This window comes from Xenopus tropicalis, chromosome 2 (assembly GCF_000004195.4).
Source record: "Xenopus tropicalis strain Nigerian chromosome 2, UCB_Xtro_10.0, whole genome shotgun sequence".
Lineage (NCBI taxonomy): Eukaryota > Metazoa > Chordata > Amphibia > Anura > Pipidae > Xenopus > Xenopus tropicalis.
Genome location: NC_030678.2, coordinates 37,690,301 through 37,712,179, shown reverse-complemented (window position 1 = coordinate 37,712,179; position 21,879 = coordinate 37,690,301). Strand labels below are relative to the sequence as shown.

At 33.5% G+C, this 21,879-nt stretch overlaps 1 protein-coding gene across 3 annotated transcripts in view; it reads right to left on the bottom strand.

Moving 5' to 3' along the window:
* Positions 1-2,647: 2,647 nt before the first annotated feature.
* The window catches only part of nlgn4x (neuroligin 4 X-linked), a 168,645-nt gene continuing 149,413 nt past the window's right edge, over positions 2,648-21,879 (bottom strand). For 2 of the 3 annotated variants that reach the window (XM_018091124.2, XM_031895773.1), the window contains 2 exons: positions 19,982-20,771; positions 2,648-4,952 (listed from right to left, as the gene is read on the bottom strand). In XM_018091124.2, the coding sequence (XP_017946613.1) occupies positions 4,112-4,952; positions 19,982-20,771 (1,631 nt within the window). In that variant the 3' untranslated portion in view covers positions 2,648-4,111. 3 annotated transcript variants of the gene reach the window in all.

The window sequence follows — 21,879 nt, the reverse complement described above, 5'->3', positions numbered from 1 at the left end:
AGTCTGCTAATAAAATTATTTAAACAGTAATTAAACCCAATAAAATTGTTTTGGCTCTAATAAGGATTCATTATATTTTTGGGGGGATCAAGTACAAGGTATTGTTTTATTATTAGAGAGAAAAATGAAATCATTTTTAAAAATGTGATTTTATTAAAATGGAGAATATGGAAGATGGCCTTTCCATTATTCAGAACTTTCTGGATAATGGGTTTCCGGATAAGGGGTCCGATACCTGTACACCTCTAAATAGACACCTCTAAATAGATTTCTGTATTATGCAAACTGTGCCACTGCACTTTTTGTTGTTTTAACATGTCCTGATTGGAATTATGCACTGTGACCTTGTAAATTGCTGCTTTACCTAAATGAAATAACCTTAGCAAAGACAGTTAATATGAAGATGAGGTTCTCATTTAAATATTATTAATATTCAATTTTGCAATTCACAGTATCTAAAAACTGAAGGGCAAATTAATAACAGTGTGTAAAAAAAAATAGTTTTAAAATATAGACATTTTTACATGTATTTATAGAGCAGCGTAATGATTTTAGCTTTTCATTGATTCGTTTTTTGGTTACCATATATCTCATTAATTTACATATAAAGATAATAATACATAATGTATTGTTAATTAATTTGTACTATGTTGTGCTGTAAAATACATTTTAAATATGCCCCTAAGAGTGCGGCTAAAATGCTGATATGCTGATGTCATACAAAGAAGAAGTCTATGAAAGGGTTATTTTTTTATCCTCTTTGTATATAAATTTGAAATTTCCAAAGGGATTCCATGTACCCACACCTTATCACCTTATGTACCAAGACTGTCTTACGTAAAAAGACTGAATGGCTCATTTATAAAGCGAGTGCAAAATGAAATGAGGAAGAGTGCAAAGTTTCCCAAAATCCAGTGCCCACTCCATTTTGTGTCTCATAAAAGGCCTACTCTTTACAAAAGGTACATCAAGATGGTCCATTTTATTATTAGTATTAATTTTACTTTTTAAAAATCATGGACTTTTATGACCAAATTAAAATTAAAACATTTCCCCTATAACCTTTGCATACTGATATCATGCATTGCTCAGTAACTTCTTTCCCTAGTGGGTTACATATCTCCTGTCTTGGCATGTTGATATTTGTGTGTCAGCCACAGAGATTTTAAAAATAACAATATAAATAAAAGGAATATGGAAGAGAAGATACAGGGCTTCAGGAAAAGTACTGACAGAACATGTTTGAGATCTGATTTTCTTCCCAGATACAAGAATAATTATGCCTTAAGGATAACACACCACCTTGGTTATTAAACAGGAGGCCCCGAAGAAGTATTTAATTATAAAGGAACCGTTATATATCTATATATATATAATACACAATTGATGCGGTGATTGAATAAACAGATTTTTCTATACTTGGATGCCGTGAGTGCTCTCTATAAATGTGCTTTATATATATATATATATATATATATATATATATTTTTTTTTTATACATTAGCTCATAAGACCATTAAAGTTAACTTTTCATTTATCAGCTTTCGTGATTCCTAAGGGTAGATTTACCAAAATTTAAACTGGTAAATCCTGAAGGATTCCCAAAAGTTAAATAATTAACTTATGTATCAATGCAGATTAATTATCAAACCTGATGTGTTAATTTATCAAATCTGAGTCAACTGTTTAAAGACTTTCCAATTATATTTAATACAATACTCTTCTATGAGCACATTCTAAAGCAGTAAAAGTCACTTTACACATTACCATGAATCGGTAACATAGGAACTGCTTGTTATTTTGTTGAGAAAAAAAGAATTAAAGTCGCTATAGCAGCCTCACATTTGTATTTGTGTTTTTATTGCTTAATGTTAGACTGTATGTTTTGTTTATTGTACAGGGCTGCTTTTTATGATATTTTAATAGTGCATTCATGTTGGTATGTATGAATGGCACAATACATTTGTTTTGTTGCTGTTGTTTTTTTTTTCTCAGTTCTGAAAAATGTTTGGAACGTAGACATCTTTTCCCCTTTTCCCTAGTTTCTATATATTAAGAATGTGGAGCCTACAGCAATCAGCCTATAATGACAGTGTTATGTTAAGCCCCCAGAAGTCAGTTCTGATGGCCCTTTACTTTTTAATAAAGACATGTTTTTCCAAATAAAGTATTCTAGGGAAAGATTTCCTATCACTAAACTAATCTATACTTTGATAAAGTTTGGTAAAATGCCTACATATCTGTTGGATAGTTCATTTTCAAAGCCAAACATGTATTCATATTTCAAATTTACCTTGATACAAGTGTTGATCAGTTCATCTTCTTCTTTCTAACCAGCACCAAAAATGACTAGCAGCTGTTTCAAAACTCTGAACTACTAACTGGAGCTTTAAAATATTTAAATAAAAGGGGTATATCAATTGCTGAATGTGTTCAGGCAAGATGAACCATTAAAACTGTACTGCATATACGTTCTATACATTTTTCTGTTATCAATGCAATAAGCATATAATCATATTATTGAAATATTGTGACATATTTTAACATAATACAAGTTAAAAATTGCAAAGATAGATGTACACAGTGCAACTTAGTCAATAAAGAATGTAATTCTATTTCTGACTGTTATGATCTAATAATGCAACCATTTTGATTAACAATTTTTATTAAAATATGTAATCATATGTTGAATGACAAAATCACTAGCAGAAAGTACAGTTTATTCTTCTTTTGACATATAGCAAACTTTATGGATTATAATAATTGGAGAGGAAAATGATGTTTGTCCAATAAAATGCTTAAGATTTATTTGAAAATCATTTGGTGATCTTTCTTTTGTATCTTTCAATAATGTGCATTAAGTATGTGACAGATACATAAGGATCTAAAAAAAAAAACAGACTCACATTTATATGACAAACATTGGATGCTCGATGTAGTGATGAGTCTCCTAGGTTACGTCAACCAGGCCAAACAGGCAGGTATAGTTTGATGATGTTAAATAAAATTAGCGGAATATGATTTCTAACAATTTCTATTAGCCAAACAGTAATACTGCTTTGACTTTCTCCATGAAGGGCTATAAAATTGGAGACTTATTTTATGACTCAAGGGCAGGTTTACTGTCTGAAAGTATATGCCTAGGGTAAGTGGGGAAACAGTTATTTGAAACATACAAAAACATAATATATTTTTACTTTATTATTGTCATTTCTAAATGTTTTCAGGTATGACAATATCTTTATAAAACAAAAGATAAAAAAGAGAAAATGTTGCTGAAAAGAAACAATAATCAGTTATTCAGGTAAAATTATACATGCAGTTGTATAACCTCAAATGGGCGTTTTCTTCAATTATCATATCCAAAATGTCATCATCAGTTGAACTTGCATTGTTTCCTACAAATGAAATAGGTTATAAAATTCCAAAACATGTTTCTTCTTTATTAAGAAGGCTTTTTTTTGTTCTGGAGGCAACAGAGATGGATATTGACAATGTATATACACATAGGTAACAACTAAAACACAATCTTTCTAAAAGTTCTTTTTAAACTTAAAACCAACAATAAAAGATATTTCCCCTTAAACTCACATCTATTTACATTTTTTACAAATATGATTCCTTTAAATACAGTTCAGATTGGCATATACCTTAATTGCCAGAACTATACATTTTTCTCTGCATAGTCAGTCCTCTTTTTTTAAATATGATTTCCATTATGAGTTACAGCTTCATAAAAGCTCATTATATGAATTTATTCGACCAATGGCCATTCACTTATGGCACACAGAGAAATTAGAAAACAAAAACAAAGCAGTAAAGACACATGTTCTGCTTCAGAATAATATGTCTCACCATATGTCATAAAGGAAACATTCATTCAATTTAAGGAGGCTGTTTAGAATGTATGTCTTATTGAATATAGTCTAGCAGGAATAAATTCATTGGCAACAATATGATAGCAATTTACACTTTTCATGTCTTGGGCTGATCTTTATAAACATTTGATCCACTGGACGGAATGAATAAGAAAATAATCCCTTCCTTTCTATGTCATAACAAGTTTTCTGTTTGTTTTTGTTTTCTTCAAGCGGTTGAAAAAGTGACAAAGCTATACCCGAGTGGTGGAATGCCCATGGGGTAAATTAGTACTATTTTGGCCTCCACTAAATGTGTTAAAGGTATGCAGTGGTTGCATTCCTGTTAATGTGTTCGGAATCATTGTTATAGTGTTTGGAGTCATGAGGGGAATGTCATCAGGAGACCTCCTCAGTGTAAGGGTGTAGTCAGGTGGACATGTAAGTCGCAGAGTATCATGTGCCTGGAGAGCTTCACATTCATGATCATGTTCCAGTTGTTTCATCTGTAATGACATTATTTCTTCATTTTGTATGTGAGCTATATCATTTGTTGTATTCCTCTGAGGGCTGGGTCGTCGATGCGTTTCATGACGCCTCTTATCTTTCTTGTAGTATAAAGCAGCAAAAGCCAATATATTCAGAAATAGCAGTGATGCCCCTACCGCTATTGTAACACTAAGTTCTGTGGAATAATCCCTTTTGTCTTCTGTAATAATAGTATTTTCTCCCAAGACATTCTTTTGAGTTTCCTTAGCATTGTTTGCTGGTGTCATGGCAGGACGCTTTGTTGTAATCCTTGGTTTTAAGGGTGGGCGTCTTGTAACATGGGGATATGATGTCATGTCTGGTGGAGGTACTTTTGTAGTTGTCGAGACATACTGGAATATTTCATTGAGGTTGTGTAAATGTGGTACAAGTTCTAGCCAGAAAGCCACCTTGGTTGCTCTATAATGGTCTCTTACTCTTGGCTTCAAGCCAATGTGCAAATATAATTGGTCCTTTGGATCATATTTTGACCAGGCAACTTCTTCAAAACGATTTGGCTTTGTATGGATAAACTTTGTATCTTGAGGGACTGGCTTATTTGGATCTCTACAAAAATAAAATAGGGAAAAAACTGTTTAAACATCAGTTACCATATTATTTTTGATTTTTTGATATTGTATCTCAGCAGTTAGATCTTACAAAACATTACAGTTATGGTAGTGACAAAAAGAACATAGAAGGTAGTTTTTTTAAATCCTTGTTTAATGTCATAACAAGCTTTTTGAAAAAGAAACAAACAGCATATTATGCTCTTATTGGAAAAGCCAAGTTCTGAGTAGCTTACCAATAGTTAGTAACAGGAAAGAATTCAGGAAAAATAGTTTCTTACAGATTGCAAAAAACATAACACACAACATAAAGGATCTAAATGTTTAGACCATTTAAAGACTTTTATGTGTGATTGAGACTGTTTTTTTCTTACTGTATTTTCAAAACAGCAGGTAAACAAAGTGTAAGCATAGAGATATAATAAAAAAAAATTATTGAGGACTTAATGTCATGTAATTGGGTAATGGCTTTAAAAATGATTTTTGGTTAAAGTGGACCTGTCACCCAGACATAAAAAGCTGTATAATAAAAGTCCTTTTCAAATTGAACGAGAAACCCAAATTCATATCTATATTAACACATCCAAACCCATTATAAAGGCATTTAAACATACCAGCTGTCAATCATATATTGCGTGCCCCGCCTCTATGCCTTAGGCATAGAGGCGGGGCAGACAAGTACTTTAACTTTCAATTCAGCTCTCACTTCCCCCCCTCCCTCCTAACCATACAATTGTGTAGCCAGTGCATGGGCATCTGGTCCCCCATTCTGGCACATACACAAGATTTTGGGGTGAGACAAAGCTTGTCTTAATAACAGTGTCCACAAAATGGCACCTGCCTATTTGATGTGATTGTGTAATTCCAGGACTGAAGGAAACAAGATTTATATTACTTATACAGAGTAAGTAAAGTTTATTTTGCTTAACAAACACCATGGAAAAGCATTTCGAATTATTTCTTAGGGTGACAGGTCCCCTTTAAGAATGTATATACCATTTTAGTATTTGAATATGTTTTCATTATCTAAGTAAGATACTACATAATAAAATGCATTTTAATTCTGTTAAGAATATTATGTAATAAGTGCCTTTATTTTCTAAATATTCAGTATCATAGCGGAGATGGCTTTTTCATGAATAGGTGTAAAATGCAAAAGCAGGGTTTTTTGCATGTTGCATCTTGTCCTCTTAGAATTTGCTTTTAACACCTCTTTGGATCACTAGAATTGAGTGCAATTGTCTCTGCAGGCATCACAGTGCTGCATAAAGAGAAAGTGAGATATGGGAGTGAGATGGGCAGTCCCCTTACATCACTAGCTCTCAAAGAAAGTACAAGCCAAGTGTGAGGTAACAACATTCTAGGGAGCACTGTTATGACAGGTACCATAGCCCTAGCATTCTTGCTCATGTAAAAGAGCCCCTGTAAGTAAAAAGTAGAAACATATATTGTACAGGTATGGGACCTGTTATCCAGAAACCCATTATCCAGAAAGTTACGAATTACAGAAATGCCATCTCCCATAGCCTCCATTTTAAAGAAATGATTCACATTTTTTAAAAATATTTCCATTTTCTCTGTAATAATAAAACAGTACCTTGTACTTGATCCCAACTAAGATATAATTACCCCTTACTGGGGGCAGAACAGCCCTATTGGGTTTATTTAATGGTTAAATGATTCCCTTTTCTCTGTAATAATAAAACAGTACCTTGTACTTGATCCCAACTAACATATAATTAATCCTTATTGGAGGCAAAACAACCCTAGTGGGTTTATTTAATGTTTAAATTATTTTTTAGAAGATTTAAGGTATGAAGATCCAAATTACAGAAAGATCCCTTATCCACAAAACCCCAGGTCCCGACCATTCTGGAAAACAGGTCCCATACCTGTACAGTTAATGTATTCCAAATTATAATGTAGAAATTGAACTTGGTGGTCTTTTTTCAACCCTATGTAACTATGTAGTGAGGGCAAACATGGATTTACAATATAGGACAATGCCTGACTATTTTATTTAAAGGTGGCATTGTTGAGAAAATATATTGGTTAGAATGTTTTGTGATTTTGCTACATTAACAAATAAGAGAAAAGTTGATGGATTTTTGCCACTTGTATATGAATAATGACAACATTTGAATGCTATGCTGGACAAAAGAAATTTTTCTTTGAAATATTTCAATTGGAATTATTTTGGTGAACTAGTCAGTTTTAATTAAGGCTCAATGATCTGCTTATTTTACTTGCTTTAGCTGAAGTTGCTTATATTATTTAGTATACAAAGAAGAAAAACTTCAACGTTGGTCCTGTGATGTTATAATTAGTTCCTTTAATTCAATATAATAGCTTCCCACAACATTGTAGACTTGATATTTAGCTATATATCAATGATATAGTCATTTTTTTAATATGTTAGAAATGAAAGACACTTTTTTGTCTGTTAATCTTTGTTTTGTGGGAAAGAAAAAAATGTAGTACATCAGTTTATTTAAAGATATAGATTTTTTTTTTTACAAATAAAACCAAAAACATCCTGTGTTATTGTATAGGATGTATCACCTTAACATATAATGTTCAATATTTTTTTTCCTTCCTAATGTAGACCAAAAAATTTACAATAAAATATGATTAACTGATTCAGAGATATGCTTATAGCAATCATTTTATTGATTGCTAATGAGAATCTCCACATTTCTACAAAAGTGATTGCAGGAAATATGATGAGATAAATAGGAATATGGAATGCTATTACTAGTAGTAATACTTGTAAATTTCCACTTGAAATTATTTAATCAAATGCAGTGTAATTTTTATAAAAGAATTATTGTTATTTTAGTTTTAGCTAGTATTACAGGATGTTGACTATTTTGTAGAATCTCAGATGTTGAGCACTTACTCATAGAATTATATGTAGAATGTAATAGTTAAAGCATGAAGCAGTTTATCCACATTCTGCCTGATGCATTTTTCAGTATGTTGTTCAGTGCAAAACATAGCAGACTAAGGGGCACATTTACTAACCCACGAACGAGCCGAATGCCTCCGATTTCGTTTTTTTCGTAATGATCGGTAATTTTGCGATTTTTTTTCGTATTTTTTGCGATTTTTTTCGGCGTCTTTACGATTTTTGCGAAAAAACACGAGTTTTCCATAGCCATTACGAAAGTTGCGCAAAGTCGCGATTTTTTCATAGCGTTAAAACTTGCACGAAACGTCACGCCTTTTAAGTTTTAACGTTATGAAAAAGGCGCGACTTTGCGCGCAAGTGTTAACGCTACGAAAAAAATCGCGACTTTGCGCAACTTTCGTAATGGCTACAAAAAACTTGCGTTTTTTCGCAAAAAATCGTAAAGACGCCGAAAAAATCGCAAAAAATACGAAAACGTCGCAAAAAATACGAAAAAGTTGCAAAATGTTCGTTTCCAATCGGAATTTTTCCAATTCGGATTCGAAATCGTGTCTTAGTAAATCAGCCCCTACCTTACAGAATATGAATAAAATACTTTATGTATTAACTGTGCCTGCCTACATACTTTCATTGATTGCTCACCATCTTAGATATTGTTATCACTCTTTGCCAAAAGTCTGGGATATGTACATCTGTTTTAGCATTTACTAATGTGTTGTGCATTTTGTAACATTACTAGTTATTTGAAATTATTTCATACCTTCTGAATGGTTCTACATAAGAATACTGCAGTACATTTTACAATATCTCTCTATAAAAATCATATGCAAATTTAATTGGCTGTTCTTACTAATGCTAAACCCAGAATTTGTTTGCCTATTTCTCACTGGTCATTCTCTGAGACCAACTTATTTAACACTGTTGTGGGAGGTCTGGAACATTATAGGGTCAGGTAGCCTAAGGCTAATATCACATATGGCATTTTATCTGCCAAGCAAAAGCACTTGTGGATAAATAACCACTACATTCCATGATCACCAATGCCTAATGGAACTGACTGCAAAAGCATCTGCCTGTCAGTACACACATGGGGTGAAGGTGAATTACAGCCTGAAAAAGCTCAAGTGTGGATTTCTGGCTATGGCAGTGGTGCCATTTTTCTGCCTGTAAAAAAATGCAATGTATGTTAATGGTTAGTCAAGTTTAGGCAGTAACACTTTTACATAATTTTCTAGGACAAAATATACACTTTTATCTCAATATGTCTATTAGAATAATACAAGGAAAAGAAAAAAATTATTAAAAATATAACCTAATTTTTAATTTTTTTCTTTTCCTTGTATATATTGTTATATTATTACTTTGAAGCTTAAAAAGAGTTAGTAAATCCAGTGAATTGTCTTTTACTCTCCAAGTTAGGTTAACATTCAACTAATTTAGGACCCTATATACTTATTTTAAATAGCTACAATCTGTAGTATGCAATAGTTAGGTTAAATGATGACCTAGTAAAAAAACACTGTTGTACATTTCACAGCTTTATGAATGTTATTGCTTACAGCAATGTTTCTGGTAAGAGATTTTACCATTCTCAAAGCAGCAAGGAAGAGGGAAACAACAAGGAGTGTGTTATCTCCTACATCATACATAAGAGAAACTTCATACAAAATAAATAATGGATTTAATTCAATCTATTTCATGAGCAATTTTGTGCCTTTTTTCATGCATTTGTCTCTGCCCTACATCAATGATCTCTTAAATGATTAAAGTTATTTGAAACCTACAACAATGAGAGAAAAATGATAATGTACAATAATAACAAAATAAATGAGATTCAGTGCTGATCTTGGTCATGTACTATTTTTTTACCTCATTGGGGAATTATTCAAAGTTCCGTGGGACAATAGTTTGAATCTGATATATGAATTTTTGAATGGTGTATTGTTGCCCCTGAGGCCATGCTAAGACAAAAAGTTGCTTTGTATTTAACTACAGGCTAAATATATATATATATATATATATATATATATATATATATATATATATATATACAGTATATATATATGATAATGTAGGCTCTTGAGAGAAGTTGTGCTCATGGCAAGGATACAGCTGAGAACCCTTTATGCTTACCCACCTTCAGCCCCTAGGGTACAGGGTGAGTAAATCTGCCAGTTCACTGGAATATTTATTAAAGTAACTATAATTCTGGGAGTCTGCTAGAACATAAACTTCTGTATTCTCAAACAGACTGGGTCAGCCCAAAGTCAAGGTGTTGTTAAATGGTCAAGCATACCAATAAGGACAAGAAAAAGTCAATTCCAGGAACAGACATGTACATTGGAAAGTTAGACACTGCCTAAATGAAAAAGACAAATCATGCTCTGTATACCATATCAGTTGAAGTGTATATTGATCAGATGAGGCCTTACAGGATGTCACCTGCCCTGGGACAATGGTAATAGAAGAGTGGTCACTTGGACACACAGATTAAAAACATGTAGCAATGCAGCAAAAATGTTCTGTAACAGTTTCAGCACAGATGTGTTCTAGAAAAATTATACAAAACTCTGTAAAACATCCATTACAGATTGTATTACTTGAAAAATAGCACTGCAGCCACTTAGTTAATTAGTCAAATTAACTGTATTATTCACTATTATTATTACTATTATTATTCAGTAACTGATACTATAACATGTGTAGCAATAAATGTTATTTACTTACAAAAATAAATACTTTTGGGTCATTAAGTAAGTCTCTTTCTCATACCAATCCTGTGTAAATGAAATTTTCATTCATACCTTATATAAGAAATTTCCATGCAAGTGTACCATCAGGCATGATAATATTCCCAGACAATAGAATAAAAAAGTATTTGTATTAAGATAAGCTGATATACTCAGATAGTAAGAAGTTATGGGTTCTTTACATGATTGCATTTTGTTGCATGTTTACTGGCAATGTGCTATGGGAATTAATTTTCACAGTATCTGGACATAGAGTAGGGGTTGTTATGCTTGGGGCTTATGTTAAAGAAGAGCCATTAATACAAGAAATAAGATCTGAGCTGGCAAACAAATTTCTAAGATATTTTAGTTAAATTATATGTTTTTGTTCTTTTGAAATATACAAACTGTGTAGACTGCATACTTCCAACATTTATATATATGATCAAAAGGGGCAGATTTACAAAAATTTAAACAAGTGTTTCCTAAGTGATTCCAAACAATTTGATTTTCTTGACACTAAAGTGCTTTAACATCTAAATTTATCAAAGCATTTATATCTTTTTAAAATACAGGTATGGGACTTGATATCCAGAATGCTTGGAACCTATGTTTTCTGGATAAGGGGTCTTTTAGCCATACCTTAGGTCTCATTTCAACATTATTTAAACCTCACAGAATTAGTAATTACTAATTATATCTTAGTTGGGCTCAAGAACAAGGTACTGTTTTATTACTACAGCAAAAAAGGAAATACAGGTATCGGACCCCTTATCCGGAAACCCGTTATCCAGAAAGCTCCGAATTACGGAAAGGCCGGCTCTCATAGACTCCATTTTAATCGAATAATTCAGAAATTTAAAACTGATTTCCTTTTTCTCTGTAGTAATAAAGCAGTACCTTGTAGTTCATCGCAACTACGATATAAATAATCCTTATTGGATGCAAAACAATCCTATTGGGTTTAATTAATATTTTATTGATTTTTTAGTAGACTTAAGGTATGGATATCCAAATTACGGAAAGACCCCTTATCTGGAATACCCTTGGTCCCGAGCATTCTGGATAACAGGTCCCATACCTGTAATTTTAAAAAATTAGACTATAGGAGATGATCTTCCCATAATTCCGAACTTTCTGGATAATGGGTTTCCAGATAACGGATCCCATACCTGCAATATATATATATCCATTTTGTCAGAACAGTTTCAAAAGCTTTAAGCAGCCAAATGAAGCTATTTTCTATGGGGGGTTGCAGTTTATAAATAAATCAGTTTCTAAGTTTCTCTATGCGTGGTGAACTTTACAAAACAATAGATTTTGCTTTAACAATCCACACCTAGTAGATGAGGACTATATCTATGCCCAATGAGGTTCACCGATAGTCATTATTATATCATTGGGCCATGTTTATAAATAAGTCAGTTTCTAAGTTTCTCTACACGTGGTGAACTTTACAAAACAGCAGACTTTTGCTTTAACAATCCACACCTAGTAGATGAGGACTATATCTATGCCCAATGAGGTTCAGAGTTGATGAAATCACCAACGATAGCCATTATTATATCATTGGGCCATGGGAGAGATATATTTTTTTTCCATACCAAGGCCAAGGTCACCTTTACTTGAGTTAATAATAAGTGACTGCAAAAATCAAACAATTATTGACACATTGTAGTTTTTGAGTAACAGCTTTATAACTAGGAATTGTCTTGTGTTAAGTACTAATAATTCCTAATTAATACCCTGTGAAGATGGTGAAGTGCAGAATTAGGCCTGCCAACAGGCTTTAGTAAAATATGTTTCACTACAATCCCTCAGTGCACCACGTTCTAATTCTAAATGATGTGCAAACCACATGTTTATGTACTGCATTGTTTATTGCACTATTTAATATATATATATATATATATATATATATATATATATATATATATATATACAGGTATTAAGTCTTGTAAAAAATCAATAAAACATGAATTAAACCTAATAGGATTGTTAATTATATCTTAGTTGGGATCAAGTCCAAGGTACTGTTTTATTATTACAGAGAAAAAGCAAATCAGTTTTAAAATTCTGAATTATTTGATTAAAATGGAGTCTATGGGAGAGGGGCTTTCCGTAATTCAGAGCTTTCTGGATAACAGGTTTCCGGATAAGGGATCCCATACCTGTATATATAATATATAATATGTATTTATAGTAGCACTATATAAAGATATTCATGCATGCTTTATTATCAGTTTTGAATTACTTAAATAGAAAATAGCTCATGGATAGTGTTAAGCAGTTCAGAAATTTTTCAATGAAGCTAAACAGGACAGATTTGCTCGTCACTACTCATGGAGACCATCAGGAGGTTTACTTTTATACAAAACATGTTTAATCAGTAGGTACTCAGATTTGTTTTTTCAACCTATATGTTATGTAGAAACATGAATTCTTCCTGACTGCTTACCACTACAGTACCTGTCCATATGTACTGAAACCTCTTTATTGTAAATAGTTCATCCTTTTTCTTTTATTCCATATCTGTGACTGCAGCCTCCACTATTGAAAATATGTTTTATGTATATATTATCAGAGTTTTAAGGGAGAACAAAACCTATGTTTTAACTTTCTCCCCAAATGATCTTTATGGGATTCTCTTCCTGAAGTGCTGAATCTAAAAATCAATTTTCAATGTACTTTACAGGCTTTACTCCCCCAAAATTAATCACGCAGAGCTGTTGACATGTTTGTCCATAACAGCGCATACACTGTAAACCTGTAGCAAGAGAAGAGCTGAGTCTGAGAGACTGCTCCTTAAGAAGAGACTGTCTCCTTAAGAAAAAATGCAACATTTAGTCAAAATACATTTAACAAACCAAACGCATTTTCGTGAAACGTCAAAAAAAATTGTCGCCCGTAGCTATTCTTTTGACAAAAGAATAGCCACGAGACAAAAGAATAGCTGCGTGACAAAAGAATAGCCGCGAGCGACAAAAGAATAGCCGCAGGCGACAAAAGAATTTGCTAATTTTTTGACGAATTCACTCATCACTAAACATGATCTCTCTTGTGGGGCAGAACACAAAGGAGAAACAGGAAGGTCAGTAGTATCACGTGACCTGAATGTCATCACTGAGCACTGAAGAACCGGAGGTGTATTACATAGAAATGTGAATTTGATGAAAGGAGTGCTAATGGTACGTACAGTAGATGCACACATAATAGCAGTTGCATGGGCAACAAATTATGGACACATTACATTTACATTTGTAGACCTATAGACAGAGGGATGAATATTAAGCTGGACCAAAAATTTTTGCACTTCATTGTGCCAATCACAGGAAACATCAAAGGGCAAAAATACAAAATACATATAAAAATGAATGTAAAGTCAGAGTCTTCTTGCTGGAACATACATGTACAACAGAGAAGCCTTTAGTAGAGTGATCCTAAACCAGTGGCTTGTTAGCAACATGTTTCTCACCAACCCCTTGGATGTTGCTCTCAGTGTCCCAAAGCCAGGTAGTTATTTTTGAATTCCTGACTTGGTGGCAAGTTTTGGTTGAATAAAAACAAGATTTACTATCAAGTAAAGCCCCCTGTAAGCTGATAGTGTGCATAGAGGCTGACTAATAGCCAATCTAAGCCCTTATTTGGCACCTCCATGAACTTTTATTATGCTTGTGTTGCTCTCCAAGTCTTTTTACATTTGACTGTGGTTCACGAGTAAGAAAGGTTGGGGATCCCTGTCTTAGTATAATAAACTTATTGAGCTGCTCCTTATCTAAAAACCTAGTAATAAAGACTACAGGAGCATGGGAAAGGAGGTTGCATGGGAAAAGAAGGGGTTTGATTTGTTTTACCTTTGGAATGAACTAGGAAGTAAATTGTGCCTTGTCAGTTTTTGTCCTATTATAAAGCAAGAAATAACATAAAAATACATATTGCTTAATTAAAACAATAGGCAATGTTCAGCATACTATTAATTGAATTAATGTTGAAATGGGGGGTGTATTGACACTTTGGCTGTTGTCATTAGTTCATCCACTAAATTAGTTTTGGTGTCATTCTTAGTATGGTGGGCAGCTGCAGTGTGGTGTTCATCTGGTCCCTGGACAGTTGTGAAACTATATATTTCCTTATATCTTAAAAACCTCTGTGGAAGTGTCCAGATTAGAAAGCACCACCTGCTTGGAAATGATGGGTAAAATACATCAGTCATGCATCTCAATTTTTTTTGCTCTTTTTTTCACCACCAGAATTTACCTGCTGTCTACATTTTTCCCATTGTCTTAAATGGGAAACACCATAAAAAGATGGTAACCAGGTGGTGTAAACACTTTTTAAATTCACCATATATTTTAAAGTACTTTGTACCCTGTTTTCCACCATAAACAATTTTATGCAGCATGATAAATAGGCCCCTAATAGCACCACAAGCCAGGAAGCCCCTAATTCAGCAGTCTGGTTGGATCCTCAAACTTATGAGAAAGCCGCCAAGGCCCCGGACTATGGTGGCAAAGTTTTAGGTGTGGCATGTTACCAGCTTTCCACAATATTAAACAACTGCACCAGCGACTGCACCTGGTGTGACTCTGATTTCTTCATGTAGAGCAACTTGTGGGGTGGTCTTTCTGCTCTTTCTGCTCTTTCTCTTGTGTGAGCATGTGTCTGGCAAGAGATGAGGGGCAGGCTGGGTATCTGATCTCTGGCCTAGACACACATAACTTTGAAATCCAGCCCTGATCCTAGTGCTGTTCATTCACCTATTGCACTCAAATTAGCTTTATTACATGGACATGTGCACATATGTGACCAGCAATGGAAAGAATAGCCAGTTTTTATCATTTGTATAAAATATTCCATTTGTCTAGCATAAATAAACTGATGCTGGAAATGAAATATGACCATGCATTCAAAGCATCTTTTTTATAAATCCGAAAAGGAATAACTTAAACAGTTATGTTTATTCATGTTATTATCTGCACATCTATCGAAATGTTTTTTATAGAACATTTAATTTCTGGGCTTGATATAAGTGATATCATAATGATCATAATATTAAATTTCCTTTCAACATTGTATTTTCAGGCAACATTATTATTTTTTAATAATGCTGCAGTCTGCACACTGCACTGCAGTAGAACTGCAGTTTGGAAAGCCTAATCCTGCCATTAAAATCTTCATTGGGAAGATTTACAGCCCTCTAGTGCTACACTGAGTGTGCCTTTATTTTTATTTCAGTGTAAAAGACTCAAGGTTAAAGAAAAACAGTATGCCGGCAGAAAAGCTGAAAATATATTGTAAAAAATGATGCAGGATGAAGGTTAATGCAGAAATAAAATTCTTATTATTCCAGGGATCTGCAGGGTATTTTATATTTATTATATTTATGTTCTGTTGAAATAAACTATATTCTGGTTCACCTATTAATTAGGAGATGTGTAATGCACTCCATTTATACTGGCAGTTTCTGTCATTTACAGAAAATGAGCAATCAGGCTAGCAGGAGAAACATATTGCTATTTCCACTGCTTCCTTTTTAGGTTCCTAAAAGTAATTCATTTATTGTCACTTAAAATCAAAACATCTCCAATAAATCTTGAGTAATTAAGGTTGACTTGTGACATGTGACCACTGTACATTGTACTGACGGAGCTATGGACGTAAAATAACAGTATCCCCCTTTCCCAACATGAATGCAATCAACTTATTCTGAACATACGTTTTGCCTATCACAAAACAAATCTGTATTAAACTATATTAACTGGGAACTTGGAGCTACTCCATGTTTGGTCCTTGTGAGTTAGATAATATGATTACAAGAGCCCTGCCTATTGGACTGCTGCTTATCTGGGCTTTGGGAATGTAATTAGTGATGAGTGAATTTTTTTGCCAGACATGGAAAAATTCACCACGATACAAAAAAAAAATGAGGTCCGTCAACAAAAGTCAACAGTTTCATAAACTTTTCTCCATTTCGTGAATTCTTTGAAAGATATGCAAATTTTTCAGCGAAGCAAAACTGTCTAAACTACAGTTCAACTAGCAAGTAAAGATATCTATTCATATAAAACATGTTTAATGATGATGATGTATCAAAAATGAAATGGAAGCTCATGGGCCTACCTACGGCTAATTCCAGCATGGTCTTCTTTCAGTATACAAGTTATAGATCCATCTTTATCCACTGCATATGGGAGCTTTTTTATGGAATTCCGGACTACCCGTAGCCCTCCCAAAAACTATTCTCAATTTGAACAAAACTACATTATTGAATTAATGGGAATTAAATATAAAATACAACCTTAAACACATCAAATTCATTACTGATTTCCATTCTTGAAAACCCTCTATTCCACCTGGAATGCAGAGTCTTGGGGGCTAAAAGCAATTTTTATGATATAGAGCTTGTTACCCATGAAACATTACAATTTTTCTTAGGTAGCACATTAGGAGAGAACTTCTCCCAAGCCCCTCACAAAAATGGATAAATCATATTCTGACAACTTTCCACTTATCAACAGCAGCTACATGGGAAAGACCAGTATTGCTAGTGTTTTAATATTGCAGACAATACTGGAAGTCCATTAAAGACTCATTGGTAACATGTCTTTTGAAGGCACAACATTACATTTAAAAAAGTGTCTATATACATAGATATTTGGGGCCCATATAAGCTTTTAGCTAAACTATTTGATCCCACACTTCTCTCTATATGATTTTAATTTCACTGCATTATCTGAGTATAACTCAACAGCTGGACTTTCTGGAAAACCCAGAGATATTGCTCATGTAAAAGTTTTATTGCTCCTGCAGTCTTACTGTTCTTCAGTGTATTTCATTATTACTAGATTCTCATATTGGTACACTTGTTTGTCATTTTCTTTTAATTTCCTTAACATTATGCCCATGGTTTTCCTGCATCTAAAATGGACACAAATTTAGTTAATTGAATGCAAAGGGCAAAAGACTTACCTAAACTATACAGTGCACTCAAGTTACTATTTGCGGGACTCTCTGTGTCTGCAGTTGACTTATATTGCTATGACTTACGTTTTATTTAAACAAGGCACAGGTTAAATCTAAAGGGGTTTACACCCACGGGGGGTTCTAATGCTGGCCTCCACCTATACAGCACTCCAACTGAAAAGTCTTAGGAGCAGGGTAAAAAGGGTGGTCTTTGCTATAAAGGTGCCCTATTGTTTTAGGCTATATATGCTATATACTAGACATACTTCTATTTCTGCCGTGTTTTTAAGAACTTTGAGACAGACCATTATTTGGTACCAGAGAAAATTCTGCATTTACATTGAAGACATCTTGGATGTTTTTAATGCTATTTTAACTTTTTTAATTGTATTGTTGTGAGTCCACATCTATCTATCTATCTATCTATCTATCTATTTCCCTTCCTCTTGTACATCTTTCCAGCTTTAAAATGGGGGTCACTGACCCCATCAACCAAAAAACTTTTGCTCTGTGAGTTTACAATTTTATTACTGTTGCATTTTATTCCTTATAAACAAGACCCTAGCAACCAGATAGCTGCTGAAATTCCAAACTGGAGAGCTACTGAAAAAAAAAAATACAACTTAATAACTGAAAAAAACACAAAAAGAAAAAAATGAGATCCGATTTAAATGTGAACAACCCCTTTAAATATTATGCAAGCTAAATGAATCATACAGTAAGATTATAGCTTGTTTTAATAGATTAAGAGATATAAGAAATCACCTATTTGATATAGCTACGGTTTAGCTAGGGTTTAGGAGATGATCTCTTTAACATACTTATAAACATCCCTTTAACAAGGGAAATAAAAATAAATTCTCCAGCAATCTTCTAAACCACTGAATAATGTATCCCCATTAAAAACCTATGCCATGATGACCAGCAGACTATGTTTTAGTCAGCAGACACTTAAGGGGCATATTTATTATGCTGTGTAAAAAACGGTGAGAAAATCTGCCACATATCGCCAGGCATATTGCCATGTAAAAAATGGCGTACAATCGGTGTAATTGTTTTACACATTTTTTCTTTTGCTGGAACTAACGTAAAATAACAGTGTAAAATCTGGCGTTCGGACGGCGATCTTCTCATTTTATTTTACACAGCTTTTTATGCCATTTTTTCAGAGAATTTGTTTTACACAGCATAATAAATATGACCCATGGTTTAAAAATGTTGCAGAGGCTACAGAGATTTGCCTAACATAGTATTGGGCTACAGGTTGTTCATATGGTTTAGTCCCAGAGAGGTATTTGATCAGCTAACAATAAAATAATAATGCTTGATGACTATATAATTAAGATGCTTGATGCCGATTTCATCAGATGTATACATCTGATATTACTACTTACTGGTGATGCAGTAAAAGTAACCTGTTTTGATATTTTTGATGGCCTATAAACATGGCTTATCTGCAGCAGATTAGATTTTACACACAGCACATTAAGAAAAAACTCGATGAGAGAGATCAAGACCTACTGTGGAAACTTTGGAATGATGGGTCACAAGAGGTATTAAAATAGTTTCAATATCTTCAAAAACTTAAATGTCTTTTACCATTTTTATTTATACTATTATTATTACTATTATTTATACTATTGTTTTATGTTACTTGTTAGACTCTTCATATATAATGCCAGTTTAAAACTGTATTGTTTAGTACTTGGTAAGAGGAAAGATAGTTTAGGGTGACCAGATCACTAGTGATTAGAAATTTTTTTTGCCAGGCATGGATTCTTCACAAATTTCCACATTTTACCATTAGAGAATTGTTTAGCAAAACTTCAGTGAAACTTTGGTGTGAAAAAATTTGTTGCGCGTCAAAAAAATGTTGCAGTCACGTCAAATTGTGCCAAAATGGGTGTGGTCATGTAAAAAAAAGTTGCACGCATTTTCCACCATTTCATGATTTTTTCTGTCGTTTCACAGATTTTATGGCAAAGCGAAATGGGACAGATTCGCTCATCACTACAGATCACTAAAAAATTCAGGGACACGTCTAATAAATACATGTTTAAAATACATTTTAAAAAAACTGCAATCAGTTCAGCCCTGCAAGCTTGATTTTTAAGATTGAGTGTAGGAGTGTACCTGCATTTTCAAGTGATCTGGTCACCCTAAGATACAGGCATTGTACAAAAAAACATGACTAAACCTTACAGTGGTAGTACAAGGCAGTATGCAGACCTCAGGATATATATTTGAAACTATAAAATGAATAGTACAATTTTTTAATGTATTATCATATTCATTTAAACTGTGGATTCTTGATTGAAAAATGAACCCTGACCTACAGTTGGTGGTTTAGATACAGTATTTAACAATACATTGTTTTGTAAAAAAAATAAAGTAATAGAAAATGAGAAAAGATAGAAAACATACCCAGTCTTGGCAAAGTTTGTCCAATATGTCATAACAACAGCGCTGAGCATGACATCATTCTTTGAGAAATTGCAGTTAAACAGTTCAGTGGGCCCAATCATTGGAATTCCAAACACATAAGGGACTTCATCACCATGAGCAGAATCAGCCCAGGTTGGTTTCATTTCACTTTGGCAATGGTGATAAAATGCATAGAAATATGTAGGAGAACCATAACGAGCATGTAGATCAGCAGTTGCCACTGCAGGAGCTACCCACTGGTGGTCTGTAAAAAGTGCTACTAAAGTCTTCCTTCGGGTTTCAGGATTTTCCTTATCTGCCCAATCGGTATACATAAATTTAATAGTTTCTCTGAGTGTATCTTTTCCTTCAGGATAACCATACAGATTGTCTACAAAGTTGGAGACTGAAAAGTCAAAGTCACTTAGAGAAACTCCGTCTTCATTATCTACCATACCATCAACAAATTTTAAGCCTTCCCCTTGATTAACTCCAAGCATAATATCATAATTAAGGAACTCCCCCTGTTCCATGAGAATCTGAGGATCATCTGGAATGACATCACCATCGATGACTGGTCCAAAGGCAATGTGGTACGTGGCTGGCGTGATAGACTGCTGAATGAGTTCTTTGTAGTTCTTATCCCGAAGGCATTCAACCAAGTCAATAGTATCCAGCATGTCACAGCCCACTTTATCTGCCAATATCCTAGTATACTTGGCAGGCTGGTAGTTCACTGCCCAGCTGGATAGGGCTGTTCCACTTTGTATGATCGCTTTTTGGAACAAACCTGCAGGTGCAAAATTTATAAATGCAAATGTGAATCTTAAAAATAATACAACAATGCAGCTTTTACTAAGCAGATAATACATGCATTGTGTCTGTGTAATCTACATCCTAGCCTCTAACAGAATCATCTTTGGTAAAAGAAGCACGTTTCTTCACCTAGTACAATTTTCTCTTATTTCCAGTCTACTATTTAACTGATTTGCAAATGTTCATATTGAGCTGTGTTTAAATCTTAAGTACAAATAAAATACTCTTTTACAATAACTTACTCTATGGTTCTTAAATTATTGAAGTACTTATGTAATTTAAAAATTGTTCTATTGGGCAATCATGCCCTCTTGTCCATTTAATAGACACTTGACTCATCTTTATTCTTTCAAAGGGCCACAGGAAAGTATCTTCGGTTTCATGTTCTTAAAGAATATCATTTAATGACCTTAAAAAAACCTCTACACATGCTGCAGATAATAACTTCATTCATGATTTTAACCAGTATGTATTCTTGTCAGTGCCAATGTGCAGGATTTTCTCTGTATATTAGTTCATGTTAATTAAACAAGAACTTTCTCAGTACCTCAGGTCACAGACATACACAGACTTGGTATGCATATAGCAGACTGCAATGCTGCATCAATATAGCAAAATGTTTATTAGGGTGATAGTTATGAAAAGATCTCCAAATTTAGTATCTAACTCAGAGGAAGGGTGATACTTATAGGAAGGAGCATAAAAAACTGTTAGATTTCAGTCAAAATAAAAAAGGAAAGAAAAGGCAACTAGTTCACTTTTTACAGTAAATTATCAGTTTAGCTCTGTGGTGCAGATACATTGCATGTGATTTATTTATTGGTTAACTGCCCATGCTTGCACATATCTAACATTTAGTTAGATGTACCATGAAGACATTTCCAAAACTTATAAATTTCATTTAAATAACAGGTAAATAGATAAAATACATTTATTTCATACCTTCCTAACAGAAAATTAAAAAAACATTGGAAAATTGTATTGGTAATAAAAAATCCACACTTGTGCAAATATTCTTTCTTGGGTGAAGTTATCCACCTTTCTTCAATCATTACAATATTGCTCATTCTTGTAGATATTCT